Here is a 24,959-nt window from a genome sequence, read left to right on the forward strand (position 1 = left end):
GAAGATAAAAAAAATTGGTGGGCACAGGCACACAGTTAAAAAAAGCTGTAATTGAGAATTAATATTAATTTCTTTTATTTGTTATAAGTGACCATAGTCCTCTCTGTCACTGTCTAAGACAGTTATGTTACTTATATAGCACAAGCCATACAAATTATAAAAATGGATGTATGTATACCTGTATGTATGTGTGTTCCACATTTCTGAAACCACTGGACTGATTTCAGTCAAACTCAGTACACACATCATTTGCTGTGTGGAAAGTTTCACTGTAGGGGTAAGACTGAGCCACCCATCAAAGTGTAGCCGACAATGCAAGAATACCCATACTTTAGTCGTCTAGTATTTGTGAAAGAGAGGACTTAGAGATATACAACAAACTTTACACAAAATTTCAAAGCTTAACAAACTGATGAAAGGAAAAACGTTTATCAATCAAATTAGAAGGAAGGTCAGCATTGGCTGTAATTTTGATGAAATATTAACAGCAAAATCAATTTTCGATCACGTAATGATCACCTTCAGTGCTGGATGTTAAACATTTCATATAGTGATCAGTGAATAAGAAACACAAGACCACAAATACATCTGAGTATAAACCAACTATTGGTAAGAACATACCTCCAGTGTACAAATTAAAGCTCGTAGGCACTGGTGTCTAGTTATTAACAGTAACAGAAGCTATGAAACGATCACAGTAACTGAAGCCGCTGTTTACATTCATCTCTACAGCAGATCTCGATGTGACAGGGGCTTGGAACGCCCTCTATGTGACCTGTCATGTGAAGACTTAAAATTACTTTATTTGGCAAGTGATTATCACAAAATACCAAAAGTGCACTTGCAAATCATTAATTGAATATCTCAGATTTAAGATTGTACATTAAAAATGCATAGAAAAAAGGAAGGGGGGGGGGGGGGGAGAAATGCACATCTTTCCAACAAACAATGGCGTGTTATTTTCAAAACAACTTAAAAAAGAAACATGCAAGAATAAAAATCCACGCGTAAATTATAAGGTGTCAGATTACAGGACTAGTAAAAAATAAAAATATACAAATCACATGGCATGAGATATAACAGAATTTGTTATAACACAGTAACCGGCATCTTGCGTGGGATGTCAGAGGTGCAAAATTCTTAATTTATGTAAAATATTACATTAAAACTAAGAAGTCAGATACATAAATAATTGTGATTGTGCAATATATGCCACGATTTAACAGGTTAAAATGTCATGAAACACAATATTCTATACAAATTTTTTTTAGAGTGCAGACTATCATTTTTTATCGTATTTAACGACTTGATGATACTCTTATCTCATTCATCCTGTTTGGACATGTTAACACATTATAACTGTTTCTGAGGCTTAATTACAAAAAATTGTAATTATGAAAAGCAGAATGATATAAAAACACATTGTGGATGCAGAGATCGTTTAGCACACTCATCAGTAAGAACTACCATTCCAAGTTGCAAAAAAATAGTGTTATGTTGGCTAGAGACATGAGTGTACATAATACGCTAGCCTAGTAGAAACCTCCACAACCACACCTATTATTTATAGAAAAAATTTCCTCATATGATACAAACAGAACTTGGGTATAAGGAAACAGTGTTTTCTTTAAAGTATAAAAGCTTTGTCCCAAAAAATTGATCACACTCTGGTTATACACTTTTGCATAAACAGTGGGTCAGAACCCATCATTCATACATTTGCAGTTGATACAGCAGAAATGAAACTGTCAAACGGTTTTGAATACTCATGTGAATGAGATAATATTATTACATCTTATAGCAGCAGTGGGACCCCTTATAACATAAAAGCTGATTTTTAAAATACCCATATATCCAAAGTAGGCCATAAAAATTAATGTAAAATGCAAGGTGTGGATAAGTAGTCATATGCATTATACATCCAGAAAAAACATCGTAAGTTAGGAAAGGTAACAGTACAAATTATTTCCAAAATATACATCATACTGTAGACAAATTAGAACCAGATTATACACATTTTTCCACAATTACTTACTAAAGCAATTAAAATAGAATGACAAACCAGCAACATGAAATAAACACATGAAAGTGATGACGATTTGAATTTCTGGTCTACTGGGAAAACGTGTGTTTATTTCGTGTTGCTGGTTTGTCACTACATTTTAATTGCTTTAGTAAGTAATTGTGGAAAAATGAGTATAATCTGGTTCTAATTTGTCTACAGTACGATGTATATCTTGGGAATAATTTGTACTGTTACCTTTCCTGACTTATGACTTATTTCTGGATGTACAATGTATATGACTACTTATCCACAACTTGCATTTTAGATTAATTTTTATGGCCTACCTTGGATATATGGGTATTTTCAAAATCAGCTTCTATGTTGTAAGGGGTCCCACTGCTGCTATAAGACAAGTAATAAAATTATCTCCTTGATATGAGTATTCAAAACTGTTTGCTTGACAGTTTCATTTCTGTTGTATCAGCTGCAAATGTATGAATGATGAGTTCTGACCCAGTACATGTGCAAAAGTGTATAACCAGAGTACGATGTATTTTTCTCATAAAGCTTTCATACTTTAAAGAGAACACTGTTTCCCTATACCCAAGTTCTGTTTGTATCATATGAGGAAATTTTTTCTATAAATAATAGGTGTGGTAGTGGAGGTTTCTACTAGGCTAGCATGTATCGTACACTTGTGTCTCTAGCCAACATATCACTAATTTTTTGCAGTTTGTAACAGTAGTTCTTATTGATGATTGCACTAAACGATCTCTGCATCCACAATGTGCTTTTATATCATTCTGCATTTCATAATTACAATTTTTTGTAATTAAGCCTCAGAAACAGTTATAATGTGTTAACATGTCCAAATGGGATGAATGAGACGTGTGTGTCATCATGTCGTTAAATACGATAAAAAAGTGTTAGTCTGCGCCCTAAAGAATATTGTGTCCATGACATTTTGACATGTTAAATTGTGGCATATATTGCACAATCACAGTTATTTATGTATTTGACTTCTTAGTTTCAACGTAATATTTTACATACATTAAGAACTTTGCACCTCTGACTTCCCACGCAAGATGCCGGTTACTGTGTTACAACAAATTCTGTTATATTTGATGTCATGTTATTTGTATATTTTTCTTTTTTACTAGTCCTGTAATCTGACACTTTAAAATTTACGCGTGGGTTTTTATTCTTGCATGTTTCTTTTTTAAGTTGTTTTGAATATAACACGCCAGTGTATGTTGGCAAGATGTGCATTCCCCACCCTCACCCCTTCCTTTTTGCTATGCATTTTTAATGTACAATCTTAAATCTGAGATATTCAATTACTGATTTGCAAGTGCACTTTTGGTATTTTGTGATAATCCCTTGCCAAATAAAGTAATTTTAAGTCTTCACATGACACGTCACATAGAGGGCGTTCCAAGCCCCTGTCACATCGAGATCTGCTGTAGAGATGAATGTAAACAGCGGCTTCAGTTACTGTGATCGTTTCATAGCTTCTGTTACTGTTAATAACTAGACACCAGTGCCTACGAGCTTTAATTTGTACACTGGAGGTATGTTCTTACCAATAGTTGGTTTATACTCAGATGTATTTGTGGTCTTGTGTTTCTTATTCACTGATCACTATATGAAATGTTTAACATCCAGCACTGAAGGTGATCATTATGTGATCGAAAATCGATTTTGCTGTTAATATTTCATCAAAATTACAGCCATTGCTGACCTTCCTTCTAATTTTATTTATCACATGGTCGTTGTGCACGCAGCACTCTGTGGAGTCGCCAATCAATAAAAAGTTTGTCGCTTACTACATTTTTGCTGATCATGCAGTAAAACTGCCACATGGCGTATGACATTTTAGTTTATTACTTCTTTACTTATAACTGTATCCATGACACATTGTGCAGACAGTATTCGACTATACCACTGAATGTACCAGAAAATTCACATAGTTGTACAACACTTAGTTCAGGAGATATGACATCGTAAACACTGAGACGTGTGAGGAACTGCTGCATCATGCATGACATTTTAATTTATTACTACCTTATTATTAATTCTATTCACAACACATTTTGCATACAGTAGCCACGCCAACCACCTGATCCGCACAACACATTTTGCTGACAGTAGCCAAGCATACCACTTGATCTGCCTGCAAAATTATATCATCATACAGTGTATAGTTCAGAAGATACGTTATCATAAACATTGAGCTGTGTGGAAATGAAACTGCAGGGTAAAATTCGTTAGACACAGGTGAAATACGTGTGAAATACATTTGTCTTGCGTGTATGCTGGCAAAGCCATGGGTAAAAAGCTCATCCTAAATCCATGGAATGTTTTAATCAAATTTGGTATCAATATTATTTACAATCTGGAAAGAAATACTGTAAGGGTAAGAATCACATGTTCATTTTACACTGACATGTTTTACAACAAAAAGATTTTAAGACATACTCTGTTAAAACCAGTTGTGTTAAATCAAAAAATATGTTATGCGATCTTGGCTGTTCAATGCTTTTTAACAGTTAAACAGATAGCCTTTCACCTCTTTCAAAATGAGAAAATTCAGTCTGTTACTAACATCGCATTCAGCATTATATATTTTGTACCTGTAGCTGTTCTAAACCAGAACTGATTTTAGTCCAATATATCCTTCTTTTCCCCTTCATTTATGCCATCTGCCAGTATGACTATTCAGTTAGATATTTGATCTGTTTGAAAAATAAACACAGTGTCTTAATGTCCAAATGCTTTTGTGTATGTAACAGTGTGTAAATTCTGTTTTGTGATATCATTATTGTACCTTCTTTCACAGAAAGTGGATGAAAATGATGTTGAAGATTACGAGAGATTTATGAACAAAAATCCAGAGCCACAACGCACACTAGGTGATGTAATTGCAGAAACAATAGCTCAGAAGCAAACTGAGCTGCAGACCCAGTTCTCTGATGCAGGAAGTGAGTGCAGTTATTATGTATATTTAAAGAAGTTGTGTGTTTCTTTTGTAATCATTCCTTTTTTCTCTGCAATACCTTCTGTGGGCTGGGGGAGTCCTTCACACTCCATGGTACCTTACTTCTCTATTTCGCACTGTAAAGAAGAAAGCTCCTATCTGCACCTTGAAAATCATGACGTAACATAATTAAATAGCTTCCATTGTAGTTGTGTTAATATCTCAATTCTTTTGTCACTTGATATGAAACAATGCATAATTAATACGATGTGACCTCTTCATCACTTTAATAAATGACACTGTGTTGTACAGTACCTAACTTGTTATTGTGTATATACAAGTGCAGATAATTAGTAGACAGTACGCTACTTGATATTTTATTTTTGTGTATAAGCTTATTTTGACTTTATTGCCTTCATCAACACATCTGATGTGTTTGTAACACACCAGTAACAGTTACATAATACACAACCCACAACAACATAAATATCTTTGAATAAACAACTAGCTGTCAAACTTGAATTTATACGACTATCAAAATAATAAAAAATTGTATTATAATATATGTGTGACATCAAATCATTGAACAACTTCAAAACGTTACTGAAACAGTATTACCTCCAGCAATTACAGACTGCAGCAATTGTTTACTAAAAGTTACCAGATGTCAGGACATGAGTACAACATCCATTGTAAACAAACTTTTATAAATTATGTATTAAGTAAAATGCAATTGTTTGCAGATGTGCTGATAAAGCCAATAAAGCCAAAATAAGCTTATTTACAAAAATAAAATGTCAAGCAGCGTACTGTCTACTAATTCTGTGCATATGTCCTACTGTGACATAACATATGCTGCAGGTTCCATAATAATGAAACATATATAAAATTACATATCAGCTGTTTGATTATTCCTAATGTGAATTTTCTTATAGGTATTCTTATGCAAGATCTAGACCCAAGACTCAAACAGATGTATGAAGGTGTAAGGGATGTGCTTTCCAAATACCGTTCTGGAAAGCTCCCCAAAGCGTTCAAGATAATACCTCATCTTCGGAACTGGGAACAAATACTTTATATAACAGGTAATGTTGTTTTCATTGATATTTTATTAATGTATAAGTTAATTATAACAATAGCAAACTTTTCTTTTTAACTTTCATTTATCCATTTTACAATTTGTCAGATCCACCAAAGTGGAGTGCTGCAGCCATGTACCAAGCAACTCGAATATTTGCTTCGAATTTGAAGGAGAAAATGGCACAACGTTTCTACAATTTGGTCTTGCTACCTCGCATTCGTGATGACATATGTGAATACAAACGGTTGAATTTCCATTTATATCAAGCTTTGAGAAAGGCCTTATTTAAACCTGGAGCTTTTATGAAAGGCATGCTTTTGCCTTTGTGTGAGGTTAGTATATCTCTCTTTGCTTTTCTGCGAGATTAGTCTCTCTCTCTCTCTCTCTCTCTCTCTCTCTCTCTCTCTCCTCTCTCTCTCTCTTCTCTCTCTCTCATTACGTCGTACTGTAGTATAGAGTGATTTAGATATTGTAAAACATTTTTCTTTAATGCAACATTTCATCATAATGTATTTATGAACCAAGAAAGTGTCTCAAGGCAAATAGAAATCATTTCATCAACAATTTCTTGAAACAGAACGGTAATTATATAGAATGTTATGCAGTGAAAAGTATTGGAGACATTTGGCTTCCAAAGTGCCATAGTGTGCTTGACAAAAAAATTAGTACATATGCATAGTCATTTAGAATTTCACTTTTTTGTTTGTAAGAAGATTAAATTGTATAGAGTACAGCATTGGGGAGTGAACTACCTGTAACTGTCACATTCACTGTAATTCCAGAAGAATGTCAGAACACACTTGTTTCTCAAATCTACTTGATAACAGTGCTGATTTTTACTTTTCCATCAAGTTATGCAGGAGTCACTCACTTAACAGTGTGATCGGTTGGGTTGTTTGGTATCCCATAGTGATTTGGGTTCCCTGCCTAGCATGGATGGGGACGTGTCAAATGTGCTGAGGCTGTGAGCAGTGGCTACAGCTGCCATCATAAGGGGATCCACTGCCTAGATATGCACATCATATGACACCACCTGGTGGTGATTGCTTGCCACTGAGCCTGTGGCCTGGGCTCACAGCCTTTGTTTACTTTGTAGCTGTTTGTACCTCCCCATTGCATAGCAAAGGTGACTCAGTTTGTTTTCCAGTCCTGAGTGGTACTAATTTGAAGCTGTTGTGTTTCTACACTGACTCCACTGTCCCAGACTTGTTAGTGCATTGTTCACTTCGTGAACTAAGTCTACTGCGGACTTAAAGGAATGCATGTTTGTTTCCCTGTGGTTTGGTGTAGCCACTGGAGCAAGTGACAATCAACACTACCTACACCATACAGGACAAAAAAGATTCTAGTTTATTTTCGCTGTGATTGTGGAAGTGCTTTCTAAAAATACATAAAGAAACCATGTAATTCCTGTTATTACATAAGGACACAAAAAAAGCCAATCTGGAAGACATCTCGCCAATACTGTGTAATACCACCGCCTTGATGCTGTTCTCAGTTTGGTGAGGAAGAATCCAAAATGATTAGCAATAAACATCCCTGCAATTTGGTTGTTCTATAGTTCACCAGCTGTTCCAGAAAATCCCAGGTATTATCCATGGGATTAAAATCAGGGGATTTAATAAGCTTGTCAAGGTGTGAAAGGTTGCCCGAGTGTTTGTGAAACCAGGAAAGTATACATGCTACATTGTGCACATGGCTGTTGTCACCATGGAAAAAGCAAGTGTAGAAAACATACTCATCATGAAGCTGTGAATAAATAGAAATAAATGGTCACTGAGACAGTTAAAATAAACATCCTGATTGTTTGTCATGGTACCCTACATAAGTTGACCCTAATTAAGGTACAAAAAACACCCCTGAAGCATAGCAGAATAAATTATGTCCTGACCTACACTGTCCATGTTAAATGCCTTATTGGGTCCTCGGTATACTCAAAACTTTGCATCATTTGAAGAGAGGCCAAATCATGACACATTGAACCACACTACATGCCTCCTGTTACCTGCTTTCCAGTTTTTGTGTTGTTGGGACCATTGAAGTTGTACCACTGTCAGCAGTGGCCGTTTGTGAGATAAAAAAACAAGCTCCTCATACAGGTTGTGAGGGCCCAAGGAATGTCTACTGACTGCTGTGTTATCCTCTGCCTTGCAGCATCAAGCAGGAGCAGTATGGAGGGCATGTGGTCAGCATACTGCTCTTTCGGCCACTTTGCCGACTACTCCGCATGGCAGTCATCTATGCTGACCCCCTCAGCTGTAGAGGTGGCCTCTTTCATGGGATACCTGACTCAAAGTGTCCATTGCATACAGTTCAGATCACACTGTTTACTTGGAAACTGGTTGAGATGAATTTACATTCACTGACAGCAACAATTCCTTTCAGATTTTAAACTGATTGACATTGACTCATATCCAGCACCTGCATACATCTGCATCATACTCTGTAAGCCACCTAATGATGTGTAGCAGAGAATACTTCTGGTACCACTAACTAATCCCCCCTATTCTGTTCCACTCCTGAATGGTGTGTGGGAAGAATTATTGTCTGTAAGCCTCTGCATTGGCTGTAATTTCTCAGATTTTCTCGTTGTCGTCCATTTCATAAGAAGTATTTCAGAGGAAGTAATGTGCCATCTGACTCTTCCCGGAAAATGCCCTCTCTCTCTCTCTCTCTCTCTCTCTCTCTCTCTCTCTCTCTCTCTCTCTCTCTCACACACACACACACACACACACACACACACACACACACCTATCAGTCCTGCTTGCTTAGGATCTCGTATTAATGAACAGTACTAACGAACCGATCAAACAGTTACCTTATTAGCCACTTCCTTTGTGGATACATTACATTTCAATAAGATTCTTTCTACAAATCTCAGTGTGGTATTTGCTTTTCATACTGTTTGGTGTATGTGGTCATTTGACTTGATGTTGTTCTGTATAGTTACTCCAAGGTATTTTATGGTAGGTACTGTTTCAAGCAGTTTGCCCTCAGTAGTGTAGTTGTACAGGGGGGGGGGGGGGGGGGGACTTCTTTTTCTTATGGCCCCCAGGGGCTCAGCATTCATTTGCTGAGTACGTGCTTGGCAACCCCGGGGTCCTGAGCTGGGGACTGGTCAGCGCCGCCAGTCTCCTGTCACCTTAACCCCCAGACATGCTTCAGCGACCACCATATTGCGCGGCGGTGGAATGTTGTGTGCTGCGGTGAAAGATGATCTTGGCTTGGCCGCCTGGATTGTGAGGAAGGTCAACCTCTATAAAAAAAAAAACCTCAATCTTACGGGGTGCTGCACACCTATAAGATGCATGGCAGTTGGGGTGGAACAGTCGCAAGCGGGCAAGCTCTGGGGCACCTGCCGCGCCCCAATTATATAAGGCTTACTCAGGCATGCGGGGCTCTGTCTGAGCGGACCTTTAGTTCTCTAGCTGCTTGTGGGACCGCAATGGAATCCTTCAACCTCTACGTTTCCCCCCACCGGTGGATTGGGTGGGCCACTGCAAGTCCTCCAGCGCCTGGTGTTACTAGAGATTTATCAGCCTGTCGTAACAGAGCACATGCTGATAACCAGAATGTGTTTTTGATTGTCAAACGGAAGGAGGGTAGCTTTGAGAGGGTTTCTCCCTTCTACATCCACAAGGGTCTTGAGGGAGTTGCAGGAACACAGAAATCTGTGAAGCGACTGCGCAATGGGACTCTGTTAGTTGAGACTACTAGTTCCCGTCAAGTCGCTTCTCTTCGGAAAGCAACCTGTCTAGGAGAGTACACTATCGAGACCGAGCTCCACTCCACTTCGAACTATAGTAAGGGTGTTGTGACGTGTAGGGACTTGGTGGATATCCCCAAAGATGAGTTGAAATCTGAGTGGGCTGATGAAGGTATTGTTGACATGCAGCATGTTATGAAACGAGTCGATGAGGACCTAGCCAAATCCAACTCGTTTATTCTCACGTTCAGTTACCCAAGATTCCCAGAGCATGTTAAAGCGGGTTTCTTACGTTTGCCAGTACGGCCATATTTCCCCAACCCAATGCGCTGTTTTAAATGTCACCGCTTTGGGCATACTACGTTGGGGTGCAATGGGATAGCCACTTGTGCTAATTTTGGTCAGCCTGCCCATGAAGGAGCCGATTGTTCATCACCTGTGAAGTGCGTGAATTGCTCTGGGAGTCACCCTGTCTGTAGCCGGTTCTGCCCCATCTATCTCAAAGAACGGAAGATACAGGAGATCAAAACATCTAAGCGCATGCCCTATGGTGAGGCTAAGAAGCTCTTTAAGGCCATGCAGCCTCCTGTGTTTACAACATCTTTCGCTTCCGCTCTGCAGAAACCGTTACTGTTGCTACACAAATGGAGGTTGCTGGTGTCAGCACTAATACCTGTGTTTGCCAGTGCACTTGTGCTACTGAAGTTGTTTTGCAACCTGCAGCTCTCCTCACAACATCGTACAAGGCCGTGGGGTACTTCCTGCCCCTCCCATATGGCGCCTTCTGCCCAGGTGAGTAAAGCTCAAGCTGTTGACAGGGTTCTGCATTCTAAGCCCCCCAAGACAAAGATGCCGAAGGTGAAGGTTTTACCACCTGAGGAGACTAGTCAGGGTCAGTCCGATGACGAGGCCATCGTACTGTCTGACATCTCCCTTGGGTCGCCATCGGAGCTGATGGACATTGATGTCAACCGGGGGCGATTTTCTCCCCCCACAAATAAATCTCCGGCCAGTACGGGCTCTCCTCCAAAGCACAGAGGCAGGATGAAAGTTCAGCCACCCTGATCACTGGCTCCCATATCACAGTGGAACCTGAATGGATTCAGGACGCATGTGGCCGAATTACAACTCCTTGTACGAGATTGCCCCTTGTGCTTAGGTCTCCAACAGACACATTTTTGGGCCACTGATGCTTCTTCTTTGTGGGGCTATACCGTGTATCGAAAAGATGATCTGATGGGGGAAAGGGCAAAGGGTGGTGTTGCGGTTTTTGTCCACGACATGCACCACTCATCTGAGCTCCCTCTCGTTACGGACTTGCAAGCAGTTGCAGTTGCCCTTCTTGTGGGGCGGAAGCTCACAATCTGTTCCGTTTACTTACCGCCTCAGGATACAATAGCCTCTGAGGCTCTCACAAACCTTATTAGCCAACTCCCCCACCCATTTCCCATTCTGGAGGACTTCAATGCTCATAATGTCTTATGGGGCTCTACGACTACTTGCCCCAGGGGTCGCATTCTGGAAAGGCTCATGACGCCCGAAGAACTATGCAACCTCAACTCTGGTGCTCCCACTCATTTCTGTACTGCTACTGGGTCGTTGTCAGTTATTGACCTTTCCTTTTGCTCTCCAGCACTCACTGATTCTGCTCTGTAAAAGGTTGCTGCTGACCTCCATTCTAGTGACCACATCCCCCTTTGGATTCGCCTCCTGGATGAGGCTGTGGCATTACCACTGCCACCCAGGTAGCACCTCTGCAGAGCTGACTGGACACTTTTGAGCCATTTGGCTGTTTTGGAACACTGTGCCAGCGTCCACATATGTGTCGACCATTCGACCATCTTACAGCCGTGATCTCCCATGCTGCTGAATTTTGTCGATCCCACGGTCCTCAGGTCATCCCAAGAGGCGTCCTGTCCCTTGGTGGACCACTGAGTGCCGCTCTTCCATCCGAGCCCGCTGTGCAGCTCTGTGCCACTTCAAGGGCCATCCCCCAGCTGACAATCTTGCGGCCTTTCGGGTGGCAAGGGCCAAGGCACGGCGAGTGATTAAAGAGAGCAAATGACGGTCATGACAATCATTCTTGAACTCCATCTCCCGCTCCACTAGTTCTACGAAAGTATGGGAAGCCATCAGGAGGATTTCCGGGAAACACAGCCAACTACCTGTCATGGCATTGCTGCATCAGGGATGTCTCCTCACGGTGCAGAGAGACATTGCCCAGACACTGGTCATGCATTTTGCGGAATCTACCGCCACTTTTAACTGTGATCCAGATTTCTGCTGCTACCGCACTGCCATCGAGAGGGGTCCCTTGGACTTCCGGTCTCCAAATTCTGAACCGTACAACTGCCCCTTCACTACGTGGGAACTGGATTCAGCGCTGTCTGTGGCTCATGATATGCGCCCGGTCATGATCAAATCTGGTACAGCATGCTGCAGCACTTGTTGCTGCCATCCAAGGAAGTTCTCCTGAATTGTTTTAATATCATATGGTTATCCGGCATGTTCCCGGACTCATGGAGGGAGGCGATTTTGATTCCCCTCCTCAAACCGGGGAAGGACCGAACGCATCCCAGTAGTTATCGCAGTATTGCTTCGACGAGCTGTGTCGGGAAGATGTTCAGGAACGCATGGTCAACCGTCACCTGGTTTGGCTGCTCGAGACCAGGCAGCTCCTTAGCCACACTCAATGTGGCTTTCAGAGATGTCGTTCAACTATAGACAACTTGACCCTGGTTGAGGCGGCCATCAGCAGGCCTTCCTACATAACCGACATTGTCTAGGTGTATTTTTTGACATTAATAAGGTGTGTGACACTACTTGGCAACACCTTATTTTCAATCAACTCCATCTCCCCATCTTCATTCGATCCTTTCTTTCCCACAGCCTCTTTCGATATCGGGTTGGTAATGTGCTATGTGATTTGTATGTGCAGGAGAATGGTGTTCCTCAGGGAAGCATTTTACGTGTCACCCTCTTTGCCGTCGCCATTAACTGTATCACGTCCACTATCCGGAGTCCTGCCCAGTGCTGCTTGTATGTGGACGATTTTGCTGTTTTCTGTTCTTCCTCCGGTCTTGTCACTGCTAGTCGGCAGTTGCAGCTTACGATAAAGTGTTTATAGGCATGGACTGCGAAGATGGGTTTTACCTTTTCTGCAGACAAATGTGTGTGTGTTCATTTCAATAGTTCTCGACGTCTTGTTACCTCCTATGAATTGCGTCTGAGGGACACCATTCTTCCTTGTAGCGACACTGTGAGGTTCCTGGGCCTCACTTTTGATTCCAAGTTGTCATGGTTGGTGCACCTTAAAGACCTCAAGGTGTGGGCCCTGAAGGCACTGAATATTTTGAATTGTCTGAGCCATCGGTCCTGGGGAACAGATCGGGCGCGTCTGCTGCAGTTTTATAGGGCTTTTGTCCGGTCGCATCTTGACTATGGATGCACCGTGTATGGGTCAGCGAGGCCTCGGTATCTGAAGATTCTTGACGCAGTACGCCATGAGGGTACCAGGCTGGCCACTGGGGCCTTCCTTACCAGTCCCATCCCCAGCCTGTGTGCTGAGGCAGGGGAACCGCCGCTCACCATCTGGTGGAAACTCCTCATGGTGCGACAGGTGTGTCAATTCCTTGCCTGTCCTACCTCCACTGCGTACCCTATCGTTGCCCGACCACCTATGGAACGTCTCTTTTCCAGTCGTCCCAGGGCAACGAGACCATTTGGGATTCGTGCCAAGCATTTGCTTGAGTCCCTTGGTGTGGAGCGTGTGGCGCCCCAACTCCAGGGTTTTACCTGCCTGCCTCCCTGGTTGCTCCAGAGGCCCAGCGTCCTTTTAGACTTGTCAGAGTACCGGAGGAGCTGCACACCTGTGTTTGTTTTTAGCTACTTATTTTACAGTATTTTAAACCGGTATCCAGACCATGTACCAGTATTCACGGATGGCTCTAAACAGGGGGACTCTGTTGGTTGTACTGTTGTTTTCCCTGATCAAGTCATCAAGTTACGGCTTCCTGTGGTGTTTACCATCTTTGATGCCGAATTGTTTGCGATCTTGCGGGCATTGGAGCAGATGAGATGTGTTCCCAGTCTTAAGTTTCTCATCTGTTCTGACTCCCTGAGTGCCCAGCAGATACGGTCTTCCAGAATATCCATGATGACCTACTCCACCTGCAATAGCAGGGGAAGGAGGTTTCTTGCTGCTGGGTGCCGGGGCATGTGGGTATTAGGGGAAACGAACTGGCTGCCAAAGATGCATGTTCCCTCCCTCACATTGTTAAATGTGCCGTCCCCCTCCATGCTGTTACCTCCCTTTTGCGTTTTCGTGTTATGCGTAAATGGGAAGAGGAGTGGCTGGCAGTCGGTGAAAATAAGCTGCGTCTGGTCAAGGCCACCACACGGCCATGGCATACATCCTACCAGTCATGCAGGCGGGATGAGGTTCTCTTCACTCGCCTCCGCATCGGGCACAGTCCCTTAACGCATCGTTTTTTACTCCGGCGGGAGGACTCCCCCAATCTGCAGTGCTTGTGGTGTCCAGATTACTGTCTGCCACATTTTACTTGACTGTCTTTTATTCTCTGACCAGAGGGCGGTGGTTTCCTTGCCACCGGATTTGCCCTCTATTTTGCAAGACGACGCAACAACTGTGGTTAGGGTCTTACGGTTTTGTGTCCTGTCTAATTTGTTGCCTCAGATTTTAGGGAAAGGATTTTAATGTGCTGCTGGGTGACTGGCTCACCCAGGTTTTAGGTAAGAGGTCCGCCAGTCACGATTACCTACTTGTTTCACTTCGATTTCTGTTCTCTTTTCTTAGTGTTGCCTTTCCTTTTTTAGTGTTTTTCTTCTCCTCTTGTTTTGCCTCTGTATGTGAGGTTTTGGAACTGCGTCAGGTCTGTGTCTTTTAGACGTTCTCCTTGTTCGCTGTCCGTCTTCGTCCCTTAACCGCATGTGTTCCTGTTTCTATGCATTTGGGCGCTGATTACCACACTGTTTAGTGCCCGAAAACCTCAAACCACGCACGCACGCACGCACCCACACACACACACACACACACACACACACACACACACACACACACACACACACACACACACACACACTTTTTCTTATGTACATGCAGTATGTTACTTTTCTTATGTACATGCAGTATGTTACATTTACTCATATTCAGAGTCAATTACCAGAGCCTACAACACGTCATTCCTTTGTAGGTCATTCTGCAAATTGATACTGTGTTCTGCCATTGCTGCTTTCTTGTAGACAACCACATCACCTGCGAACAGTATTAAAGAGCTTCCAACACTTTCTGCTAGATCATTTACCTAGAAATTACCTTTACATCTATCAACTTTATTCTGTTAAGGGTACACAGTCACGAGAGAACTCCCATAAGGAATCTATGCTAAAACGAGCAAACATCAGGTACACTTTCTGAAGTAACTAATGGAGATAAAGACCTGAAACTTTTACAGTGTACAGCTGAAACATCATTCCCAAATCACATAAAAATGGTTAATGTATTTTATATATTTCATGACTAATCATTTTTTTGTTCCATAAGACAAAAAATTAAAACTTTTCTAAACACCTCGGAGCTTGTAAATCTGTTCTTTTTATCACTACTGGTCTATTTTTTTTTTTTTTTTATCTAATTAACCATCGTTGTATTAACAAGAGATACTGTAAGTCTGATGTCTGTAGCAGTCATAGTTTTTGAGAAAAGTGTACCAGAAGGTCAAAAAATGTAGTTTTGAGAAAAAATGGTATTAAAGTTTTACATGCAAGAAAGTAATGTACAATGTCATACAGACACACTTTTAAAACATTCCAGGGCTATACTGTGGCTCAGCTTCTTGATCTTCTTTTCTTCGATTTCCTGGCTTCCTTGGTATCATTTCCTGCAGAAATATCAGCATAACGGATACAGTCCATGTCAATCTTTTTCAGTCCCCTTTCAGTATTGATACCATCCTGTGTTCCCAAGAGTCTTAATACATCAGTCTTCTTTGACACACCTACATTGAAGCACATCACTGCATCATGAACACCAAATTTTAGTGTTTCTTTTCTAACGAAAACAGTTTTTGGTAGCGTTGTCCACATGACAGAATTCAAACTTTCATTTGGGTTTTTAGTTTTTCCATGGTGACTCTTTTTCAAGAGCTCTTATTAGCTAAGGTCTCTGAAAATGGGTTTCACAGCTAGCAGGATTTTTTTCTGGAATTGAATGTTTGTGCTTATAGCTGGAAGATGTAGCTGGGTTGTTGAATTTGCACCAGTTGTCAGATCCCCATGGGCAAAGGTTATGTTGTGGTTCCTCATTTGTTGAAATTTTATGAAAGAATATAGCCCAGATGGCTCTCCTCATTGCTTCTACATTGTTGCAGTTATTTCTAATGGCCATACCATAATAAGTCTGGATCCTGCCTATTTCAACCTTTGTCCGGCCTTGTTTACCACCTAAACTTTTTTTCCTTACAAATATTTAGAAGTCGTGATCCCATTCTTTTCTGTACATGTCCTATATATTCCAGTTTATCAATTTTGACTCTAGGCCCATAAGGTTTATCTTCTACCACTTTCTAATAAACTTTACTGTCCCCTTCCCCTAGATAGTCTGTATAGAGGATACCTCTTGATTGCACATACCTTTTGGAAATGTTAGCAACACCAGCCACTTCCATGCCTCCACTAGTACCATCATAGTCCTTTTTGCACGCATGTTGTATAGTGGGATTTTTGCTACAGATGTCACTGAACTTAGTAATAATTTCAATATCCAGAACCTTCCCAGTATCAAAAGAAGTTGCTGACACAATGCCATTTAGGGATGTGTGCCCAAGTTTCTGCCAACTGCCATCAAAACCAGCAGAAATTTGCCTTGGGTCAGATTTCGTACCATTCAACTGAACTGCTTCTTTGGCTGCTTTCAACATTGTAGATTCACTTAACTCAGCTACAACTGCACCAATAGTCTTATTGTAAACATCAAACTTTCTTGGAGGTGGAGGAATGTTCATCACTGCACAAAGAACAGCACCTGCACTTCGCCCTTTTCCAATAGATCTAAGTGCATACACTAATCTTATATTGTTTTCATACAATCTGCTTCTTGTTACGTGGGATGAAATTGTATTGGCAGTACAGCTACATTCCAATCATGTCAAAACTAAATTACAAACTATTCCCTTGGTTTTCATCACATCTTTGTGCAAAGTAACGTTTCCACCACAGTTTTTACAATTTGTGTGTTTTTCAATAAGTTCACGTAATAACCTCATGGAGATCAGAATGTTTGTGTCAATAACAACAGAATCACTGTTCACACCACATATTGTATTGTCACGCATTTGAGAGGCACTTGGAAACTCGGCAGCACCTAGAAGCTTCTCGCTTGAAGCACTGACCCTTGCACTGACTTCACTTTCAATATTATTTTCTGCCCTCTGTTCAAAACTAGCAGTGTCACGGTTTTTTACATATTTATTTCCACGAAACTTAGGCTTATATCCAAACTTCCTTATTCTACCCATTGTGTTATAACGTTTCCCAAAATCAATACATTTGTATCACCAAAACGTAAACAACTAGGATGAAGAAACTGACAAATGGTAGTCAACAATTCAGAGAGGCTGGCAAACATCAGAATAACAATTCTCTCTTGCAACCCAAATAAAGAGTATTTATATCCTTGGAACATAAATGATTGTTGTACTATAGTCAATGCTGACTACTGCGCAAGACACAGCAAAAATGGACGTGGCGCTAGTTACCATGCTTCACGATCAAGTTAATAACTCCGAATCTAATAATCAGATTTGTATAAAACAATTGGCATTTTGTAGCCAAATAACTGGAGCATAGATTAAGACTAAAAGAAAAAAATTCGATTTTTTTTTTAGCCTGTTCGCGACTGTGTCCCCTTAAAGGCGATGTGTTGAGTCCTGTCTGCAAGGAAGTTTTGAATCCAGATGCAAACTTGGTGTGATACTTGATAAGCTTTTTTTTTTGCCCCCCCAACTTGCAGTGCAGGGCGGTTCAAATGTGTTCCTAAAGTCTAGGAATATCGACCTGAGCACCATTGTCCCCAGTTCTGTGGACCTCATAGAGGCAAAGAGCAAGTTGAGTTTGCAGAATCCATGTTGATTTTTATAGAGGAGATTTTTGTTATCCAAAAAGTCCTAATTCTGTACCATAAAACATGTTCCATAATTGTACAATGGATTGACATCAACATATAAGTCTATAATTATGTGCATCTTTCCTACAGCCCTTCTTGAAAATGATCTGCACTATTTTTGCAGTGACTAGGTGACCTTCATTGCTCCAATATTGTATGATCAACTGCTGCTAGTAGGGGAGCAAGTTCTTTTGCATAATCTTAATAGAGTCTTTTGGGTATCTCATCTGGTCCTGGTGCCTTTTCAATATCAAACAATTGTTGTAGTTGCTTTTCTATTCCACGATTGGCTATCTCAGTATCTGTCATTTCGACATTGTACGATGATTGAAAGGAGGGACCATGTTACAATTTTACGCGATGAAACAATTTCAGAAGATCTATTTCATACTCCTCTGCATTACCTTCCATTTTGGTACCAGAACTATCACAGAGTGAATGAATGGTGGGTTTTGAATTGCTTACTAATTTTACATAAGACTTGGTTTTTTCTCAGATTGATTGACACAATTGTAGTTTCAAAACACTTGTTTCATTGCTCTCCTTACAATCAGCTTTTGTTTGTCAGCAAGATTTTGACTTCTTTGGAATCTGAGGTGACTCACAGTTTGTTTACATAGCAGCTTTCTAACACACTTATTAAACCACCGAGGGTCTTCCATGTCCCTTAAGATCTTGGTTGGCACATACTTGTCTAAGGCATATTGAACAATGGTTTTGAATTTGTACTCCATGTCTTCATCATCGTCATTGAAATTTGATGATGACATCTCGAATACTCTGCAGTTTGTATCCTGTCACTCTTGCTAAGCAAAAATATCTTCCTACCTTCCAGCTTAACATTCCTCATAAAACCCTTTGTCATAGTTGGTATTACAGCCTTATGATCACTGATACCTTCCTGTGTATTAATTGATTTGATAATTCAGGTCTGTTTGTTGCTAGGAGTTCTGTGATATTACTTTAATGCCCTGTCTCTGGCACCAGTTTTGGTTCCATGACTTCCCCAATCTGTAGCTGGATAGTTGAAGTCACACCCAATACCACACCGTGACTGGAAGAATTATTAACAGCATTCTGCAAATTCTGTGTGAAGTGCTTTACCACTACAACTTCTGACCTGCGCTCTCTATAAAAGCATCCGATTACCATATTTGATCAACTTACAGAGCTTACCTTCGTACAGATTAATTTCACATTCAGAATCCGTGACAACCTCGAAGATATTATTGAGTTTTTTACCCTGCGTTCTAAATTTAGTAGGGGTCAGTGACGTGAAATGGAAAGAAGACTAGGATTTCTGGTGAGATGAGTGTAGAGTAATATCAACAAGAACAGAAAATGGTATAATGAGAGTAGGATTCGTTGTGAATAGGAAGGTAGGGCTGAGTGAGTGTGTTACTTTGAATAGTTCAGCGATAGAGTGGTTCTTACCAGAATCAACAGCGATAGTGATAGTTCAGGTATACTAGTTGACATCGCAAGCTGACAATGAGGAGATAGAGAAAGTAGATGAGGATATTGAAAGGGTAGTACAGTATGTAAAGAGAGATGAAAGTGTAATAGTCCAGGGGGACTAGAATGCAGTTGTAGAGGAAGGAGTAGAAGAGAAGGTTGCAGGATAATAAGTGATTGGGACAAGGAATGAGAGAGGAAACGATTATTCAAGAATCACAAGAGGAAGAAGTATATGTGGAAAAGACTGGGGGATACAAGAAGATTTCAGTTAGATTACATCTTGGTCAGGCAGAGATTCTGAAATCAGATACTTGATTTGTAAGGTGTACCCAGGAGCAGATACAGACTCAGATCACAATGTAGTGTCAGCCGCGGTGTCCGTGCGGTTCTAGGCACTTCAGTCCAGAACCGCGAGACTGCTACAGTTGCAGGTTCGAATCCTGCCTCGGGCATGAATGTGTGTGATGTCCTTAGGTTAGTTAGGTTTAAGTGGTTCTAAGTTCTAGGGGACTGATGACCTCAGATGTTAAGTCCCATAGTGCTCAGAGCCATTTGAACCACAATGTAGTTGTCATTTGAACCACAATGTAGTTGTGATGAAGAGTAGATTGAAGTTTAAGAGATTAGTTGGGAAGAATCAGTGGTCAAAGAAGTGGAATACGGAAGTACTAAGGAGTGAGGAGAAGCTCTCTAAGGCTATAGATACAGCAATAAGGAATAGCTCAGTAGACAGTCCAGTTTCACAGAAGTTGGAAAGAAAACAGGTACAAAGAAGGCTGTGAAGAAACCATGGGTAACAGAAGAAATACTTCACTTGATCAATGAAAGAAGGAAGTACAGACATGTTCAGGGAAATTCAGGAATGCAGAAATACAAGTCGCTGAGGAACAAAATAAATAAGAAGTGCAGGTAAGCTAAGATAAAAATGGCTGCATGGAAAATGTGAAGAAGTTGAAAAAGAAATGATTGTCGGAAGGACTGACTTCTTGACTCAGCATACAGGAAAGTTAAAACAACTTTCAGTGAAATTTATTGCAAGGGTGGTAACATTAAGAGTGCAATGAGAATTCCAGAGTTGAATGCAGAGGAAAGGGCAGATGGGTGGAAAGAGTATATTGAAGGCCTCTATGAGGGGGAAGATTTGTCTTGTATTATAGAAGAAGAAACACGAGTAAATTTAGAAGAGTCAGGGGATCCAGTATTACTACTTAAGTTCAGAATTTCGAAAATCGTCGGGGAAGTGGCAACAAAACTACAATTCACGTTGTTGTGTAGAATGTAAGAGTCTGAAGACATACCATTTGCCTTTCGGGAAAATATCATCCACACAATTATGAAGACCGCAAGAGCTGACAAGTGCAAGAATTATCGCACAGGCAACTTAACAGCTCATGCATCCAAGTTGCTGACAAGAATAATGTACAAAAGAGTGGCAACAAAAATTGAGGGTGTGTTAGATGATGATCAATTTGGCTCTAGGAAAGGTAAAGACACACCAGAGAGGCAATTCTGACATTGCAGTTGATAAGGGAAGCATAACTAAAGAAAAATCAAGACATGTTCATAGATTTGTTGACCTGGAAAAAGCATTCAACAATGTAAAATGGTGCAAGATGTTCAAAATTCTGAGAAAAATAGGGGTGGCCTATAGGAATAGACGGGTAATATACAATGTGTACAAGAGCCAAGGGGGAAAAATAATAAGACTGGAATACGAAGAATGAAATGCTAGGATTAAAAAGATTGTAAGACGGGGATGTAGTCTTTCTCCCGTACTGTTCATTGAAGAAGCAATGATGGGAATAAAAGAAAGATTCATGCTTGGAATTAAAATTGAAGGTGAAAGGATATCCCAATGATACGATTCGCTGATGATATTTGTTGTGGTTGGCAGGAGAGCCAACACTGGTTGACTAAAGGAGGCCGAAATGCACGCGTTTTAGCTCACACAGGCTGGCGTGAGGTCTGGAACATGACAAGGAAATAAGAATTTAGAAAAAATGGACGTAGCTGGTGGAATACTTAACTTTAATCCATTAATGATGATCGCCGGTCTAGACGGTACATGCTTCACAATATCAGTAGTAACTGATGATGGTGCCTTGCTAGGTTGTAAAAAATGATGTAGCTGAAGGCTATGCTAAACTATCATCTCGGCAAATGAGAACGTAAGTAGGCAGTGAACCATCGCTAGCAAAGTCGGCTGTACAACTGGGGCGAGTGCTAGGAAGTCTCTCTAGACCTGCCGTGTGGCGGCACTCGGTCTGCAATCACTGATAGTAGCGACACGCGGGTCCAACGTATAATAACGGACCGCGGCCGATTTAAAGGCTACCACCTAGCAAATGTGGTGTCTGGTGATGACATCCTGAGTGAAAGTGAAGAAGAGTTATATGATCTGCTGAATGGAATGAACAGTCTGATGAGTATGGAATATGGATTGAGAGTAAATCAATGAAAGACAAAAGTAATGAGAAGTAACAGAAATAAGAACAGTGAGAAACTAAACGTCAGGTAGGAATTCCGCTACCTAGGCAGCAAAATAATCAGTGATGGATGGAGCGACATCAAAAGCAGACTGGCACTCGCAAAAAGGGCATTCCTGGTCAAGACTAGTCTCCTAGTGTCAAACATAGGCCTTAATCTGAGAAAGAAATTACTGAAAGTATATGTTTGAAGCACAGCATTGTATGGTATTTGAACATGGACTGTGGAAAAACCAGAACAGAAGAGAATCGAAGAATTTGTGATGTGGTGCTACAGACAATTGTTGAAAATTGGGTGGACTTATAAGGTGAGGAATGAGGAGGTTCTGTGCAGAATTGGAGATGAAAGGGATATGTGAAAAACCCTGACAAGGAGAGGGGACTTAATGAGAGGACTTCTGTTAAGACATCAGGGAATGTCTTCCATGGTACTAAATGGTACTGTAGAGGGCAAAAACAATAGAGGAAGATAGAAAATGGAATACATCCAGCAAATAATTGATGGCATAGGTTACAAGTGCTACTCTGAGCTGAAGCGGTTGGCACAGGTGAAGAATTTGTGGGTGGCAACATGAAGCGAGTCAGATGACTGAAGACTAAAAAAATAAAAAAACTGCAGTAAATATGCCACCACTATAGGCGATTAACCTATCCTTATAATAAATATTCCAGTCTGAAATTAGGATATTGTTGCTATTCACTTCCAGTTTCAATCAACTTTCTGTTCCTAGTACTACGAGGTGGAATCTAAAATTTCTGGGACTGGTGCTGCCATCTGGAAAGTAGGAATAGTAGATCTTTGCACTGCTAGGTGGCAAGAGCTGCATATCTGATGAGTCAGCGTGCGGAGTGGCATTCAGCTGGGAGGACATGTTGCGTGTCCACAGTGATTTCCGTAATAATCTGTGTTTGGTGTGCGGTGATTTTATGATGGATCTATGACCAGAACACCATGTGTGTATCAAATTCTGTGCGAATCTCGGGAAAATTACTACAGAGTCCCTTGCAATTTTTCAACAAGTGTTTGGGCGACAGAGCATGAGCTTTACGCGTGTATTTGAGTGGCTCTCCAGAACCCAAAAAAGCAAGACAGTTGAAGAGCATGATCGTTTTCTTTGATACCAAGGGAATTGTGCACAAAGAATTCATCCCACCCAACCAAACAGTGAATTCCATGTACGACTGTGACATTTTGCGACAGCTCCGTGAAAACGTGCGGTGTCAACAGCCCGAACTTTGGCACCAAGAGAACTGGCTGCTGCATCACGACAACGCACTCTGCCACACGTCCATGCTCACCAGGATGTTTTTGGCAAAAAAACAACATGGTGGTTGTACCCATGCACCGTACTCGCCAGATTTGGCACCTTGCGACTTCACACTATTCCCAAAACTGTAACTTAAGTTCAGAGGCTGTCGGTTTGACACTCTACAGAAGATTCAAGAAGAATTGCTGGCACTGATGAACACCTTCAAAGAACAGGACTTCCAGAAAACATTTGACCAGTGGCAGATGCACTGGACCAGTGTTTACATACGGATGGGAACTACTTCTAAGGTGATGATGACTATTAGTCCAAAGATAAGGTTTTCAACAGATGGCAGGACCAATCCCAAAAATTTTGGATAGCACCTCGTATATGGGCTTTATAACCTTCAGTAAGCAATACTAATTCTGTAACCTTCTCTTGGATGTTCCTGTAGTTTACAAATATCATGTTGACCTTTTCTACATCCAGCCTGTGAGGACGAGGATTCTCTGATAACACTGGCTGTTGTAAGTTTTATTTCGGCAGGCAGTTCGTTTTTGATCCCAAGGGAGGTTTCTCTAACGTAAAAAATGCCCATGTGCATGCTACACTGACCCCGCTACCATAGTAAGCACTTCCTACAGGAAATTCACACTTGACCTATTAATTAGAACCCTACGATTCTGCACCAATAGTGGAGGAAGAGAAATTCGCTTTGGATGCCATCATGGAGTCATCTGAGCTTCTGGTATACACCTTTCATTCTACTTCAAAACAGAGTACCACGATCAACCGTGAGTATGATACAACAGATAGTGAGTTTAGCTGGCATCCCACATGCAGTGCTAGTTGCCTTCATCAAATCAGTCATCCACCAAAAAGGAGCCAAGGGTGGCCTCAGAACCCATGCGGCAGGCATATTCGTACCAACATGTGCAGCTACTTGCAGCCGGTTGCACCCAGTGCACATGATAGCTGCTGGCAGGGCCTCCTCGATATCTCTCAATTAGCTTCTTTTACGAGCACTGTTGTTGCATCATGGTAGATGGCTGCAAGTATGTCATTCCTTGTATATCCGTTGGACCATCTGCACTGATAAATCAGCAAATGGAATGACTTCATTCATGAAGCAATCATGGGCACTTCCAAACACTATAGCTTATTTCTGCCGCATCTCCACATTGACCCATCTTAGTGCACTGATTCATACAACCAATGGGGAAATACACACCAGTTCACTGTGATGACTTACATCAGCACTGGAGAGTCACATGACTACATGATGCGTAAGAGTTCTGCAAAATATGATCTGCATCATTGCTTGTATGTGCAATGGAGAATGGTCTTGCAGAAATAGATTAATTCCTCACAAAAATTATAATGTGAGTGTACTGGATAGCATCAATTTGAAGATCTATACTACGAAGCATTCCAAATCCACAGGAAGAGATCCAGGTCCACATTAGCAATCATAATACCAATGCAGGATGGTGTTCAGATGTATTTGGGTTTGAAGAGGATACATTGTGGTCCATATATTTGTACTGGATCCTCATTTGGTAAGGAAAACACCAGTATGTAAGTGTGCTTTGCAGGTGAGACCTACCTGCTCATTCCTTATTCAGTCAACTGATTATGTCATTACATGTAGCAATTTCTACTTTGAGGGCAAGATATACAACAAATCCTTTGCGCAGTGGTGGGCATCTATGTGGCAACCTCCTATGTCAACCTGTTTGTGGGCCATCTAGAGGAAACCCTTCTAGCCACTCAGAAAACCAAACCCATTGCCTAGTTCATGTTCATTGATTATA

General features: G+C 41.1%; 1 protein-coding gene across 1 annotated transcript in view; it reads left to right on the forward strand.

Annotated features, from left to right (window-relative positions):
- Positions 1–24,959, forward strand: part of LOC126335387 (bystin) — a 66,759-nt gene that overhangs the window by 24,409 nt on the left and 17,391 nt on the right. The window contains exons 3-5 of the mRNA XM_049998609.1: positions 4,845–4,986; positions 5,918–6,067; positions 6,169–6,395. Of these exons, the coding sequence (XP_049854566.1) occupies positions 4,845–4,986; positions 5,918–6,067; positions 6,169–6,395 (519 nt within the window). The remainder of the gene's footprint in view (positions 1–4,844; positions 4,987–5,917; positions 6,068–6,168; positions 6,396–24,959) is intronic.

The sequence above is a fragment of the Schistocerca gregaria genome, chromosome 2 (assembly GCF_023897955.1).
Source record: "Schistocerca gregaria isolate iqSchGreg1 chromosome 2, iqSchGreg1.2, whole genome shotgun sequence".
NCBI classification, from domain to species: Eukaryota; Metazoa; Arthropoda; class Insecta; order Orthoptera; family Acrididae; genus Schistocerca; species Schistocerca gregaria.